This window comes from Pteropus alecto, unplaced genomic scaffold (genome assembly GCF_000325575.1).
Source record: "Pteropus alecto unplaced genomic scaffold, ASM32557v1 scaffold214, whole genome shotgun sequence".
NCBI classification, from domain to species: Eukaryota; Metazoa; Chordata; class Mammalia; order Chiroptera; family Pteropodidae; genus Pteropus; species Pteropus alecto.
Window position 1 is genome coordinate 637,143 of NW_006435787.1, and position 2,672 is coordinate 639,814.

The 2,672-nt window shown below is 62.5% G+C and overlaps 1 protein-coding gene across 1 annotated transcript in view; it reads right to left on the reverse strand.

The window, feature by feature from the left end:
• The window catches only part of IGFBP3 (insulin like growth factor binding protein 3), a 2,978-nt gene extending 1,787 nt beyond the window's left edge, over positions 1-1,191 (reverse strand). The window contains exons 1-2 of the mRNA XM_025046512.1: positions 739-1,191; positions 225-474 (exon numbers count right to left, since the gene is read on the reverse strand). Of these exons, the coding sequence (XP_024902280.1) occupies positions 225-474; positions 739-817 (329 nt within the window). The 5' untranslated portion in view covers positions 818-1,191. The remainder of the gene's footprint in view (positions 1-224; positions 475-738) is intronic.
• Between the last annotated feature and the right edge of the window lie 1,481 nt (positions 1,192-2,672).

A 2,672-nucleotide genomic window follows, 5' to 3' on the forward strand; every position in this document is an offset into this window, starting at 1 on the left:
GGGGCGGGCAGCGGGGTCAGCGGTGACGCGCGCCCCGCGGCCTGAGCCGGGCGGAGCTGAGGTGCCCCTGGCCCAGCTTCAGACCGAGTGAGTGGTCGCCCCACCCCCCCGTGTGTCCCCCGGAGACTGGGGACAGAGCGATCGGGATGAAGCGCGGGTGGGGCTTCCTCTCCCGCCGGACCTCGGACCAGCGTTTCACCCAGGACGCCCCCACCGCCCGTCACGGGGACAAGGGACCGGCTCTCACGTATTCCGTCTCCCGCTTGGACTCGGAGGAGAAGTTCTGGGCGTCCGTGCTCTGGGCCTCATAGTCGGCCTTGTAGCGCTGGCTGTCCTTGGCATGTCCTTTCTTGATGGCGTCCATCTTGGCGTGGCCGGCGTGGAACTTGGAGTCTGGCGCCCGGTGGGTACCAGGCAGTGCCGGGCTCCCCGCGGCCCCCGTGCTGGGGACTTCCTCTGACTCACTACTGTTTCCTGGAGAGACACGAGGGGATCAGCCGTCTTTCCACAATGTCACCAACGCACTGCGTCACCCCACGGAGGACCGCCACCCGCGGTGGCAGCGGCTGTGCCTCCGGAAGAGATACAAGCAGGGGCTACTCAGCTTGGGGTGCCCCCTCCTCCAGCAGGAGGGGCAGAGCTGAGCACGATGCCCCTGGGGGCGGGCAGCAGATCCAGAAGCCCCCCAGGCAGGGCCTGCTGCTCTGCTGGGGTGCCCAGCGCCCCGCTGCAGCTGACCCGTCCTCTGCCCTCTTGGGGATGTGTCCTCATGGTGGCAGCCGGCCACCACCGGGAAGCCCGCCAAGGCTGCTGGCATTAGCTCCGAGGAGACTGAGTGGGGGACGCTCCCAGGGCTGAGGGGCTGAGGCGCTGGAGGTCAAGTGTTCCAGCTGCAGGGTGACTCGCGGGGTGCGGGGGCTTGGGGAAGTTCCCCCCGCTCTGTCGCCATGTCCCCACTGGCAGTGGTCCCAGGAGACGGAGGAGGCGCTCGGCTCCCAGGGGCCTGGGGCAGGGAGGCACACCCGTCTGGACCAGTGCCCACAGAACTGGTGGGGTTTGGTTTTGATTTCCTTTAATCTTCATTGCCCCCCCTTTATTTTTCAGGGAGGTACTGGGGCAAGGAGATGTAAATAAACATATTTGCATTTCTTTTCCAAGAACTCTGAGTAATGTCTTAAACATCCTTGGCTTCTTTCTAATGCCTGATGACTTATTCATGGAGAGGAAATTTCTTTTTAAGCAACAGATAATTTTAACTTTTGGCTGTCATTTAAATGTGCGCCCCCCCCACCCCCCACATGTGGATTTTGGAAGTCACTAATATCTCTACAATTTTGTGATAAACCACACCAGTCCGAGCTGCGGTAGTAATTAATAGGCCCCAAAAGGACGGCGAGTAGAGCCACCTCTCAGTCGCTTTTCTAATGTCCTGAACACGCTGGAACGGGGAGATGCATACGCAGCAAACGGCATCGCTTCGCCAGAGACAAATGTTTCGAGGGACTTGGACAGTGATGTCTCAGGCCATTGGAATTTTGTCTTTCTACCAATCCTGGGCGAAATGGGGCCAGCGCTGACAGCAAGGACACGGCCTCGCCCGGGGCGGGGGGTGGGCGGGCATCTGCAGCCCCGGGATGAAAAAGGGACCCACACCTTCCCACCCAGCTGTGGCTGGCCCTCTGGCTCTGCCCAGCCGGGGCACAGGTGGGACAGAGTTTCCCCAGCTTTCAGCTCCGTGGGGACTCCGCTCACATAGGGAAGCGAGGCTGGCCAAGCCTACTTGAAATTTGAAGGGGCACAACACACGTCCTTCACCCGGGCCTGATTCCTCCTGGGGGGTGGGGGGCGGGAATTAACTGGCACATCCCTTCCACTTCAGAGTAAGACGGAAACAGCCCTGCGGCTTCGTCCCCGTCGCTTCCTGTAACCGAAGCCTGTGGGTCCACACCGCCTGCTACCCCCGCTCCTGGCGTTTGTCTGAGTGCCACGAAGGCAGGGGGCGGGTGGGGAGTACCAGGGAAACAGGGTTCAGGCCACTCTCCTCCCCGCCTCTGAGGGCCCTTGGAGTCACTTCTTTCTTAAGGTCAGGTTGTCAATCGCCGATTCCCACCTAGCTCGTTCAGGGACAGCCCAGGACGTGACGTTGCTCGGCAAACAGTAAGTCTGTGCCAATGTTACTATTTTTAAAGACAGGTACCCCTTCCTATAAAGTGCTTGCCCACCTTCCGTGGTCCAGACCCGCCTGCCTGCGTCCCGGGTCCAGCATCGTCAGCGGGGACACGCTCGCTCCTAGTTCGTGGGAACCCAAGCCGCGCTCCAGAATCCGCAGCGCGATCCCCGCCCACGTCCCCGCGCCGCGCGGGCCCCTCGGTCTGGGGTCTTCCGGTTGATCCCCAGCCTCGGTATCTGCTCCCTCTCTCCCGCCCCACGACATCTTTGACTCATTTTCGCCTAAAGCGCTTTGCAATGTACAAGCTCTCTACCCTTGAGAGAAGAGAGAGGCTGCGGAGGGACCGTTGGGCGAGCGCCCTCGCCTCGCGGCGCCTCAGTCTCCCCACGAACAACCGCTGGAGCGCGGAGAGCAGCGCAGTGCCCCCGGCGGCACCGCCCATCCCCGGCCCTGGCCACTGCGGAGGCGCGCCGTGTGCGGGCGGCTCACCTGGCGCGGTCGG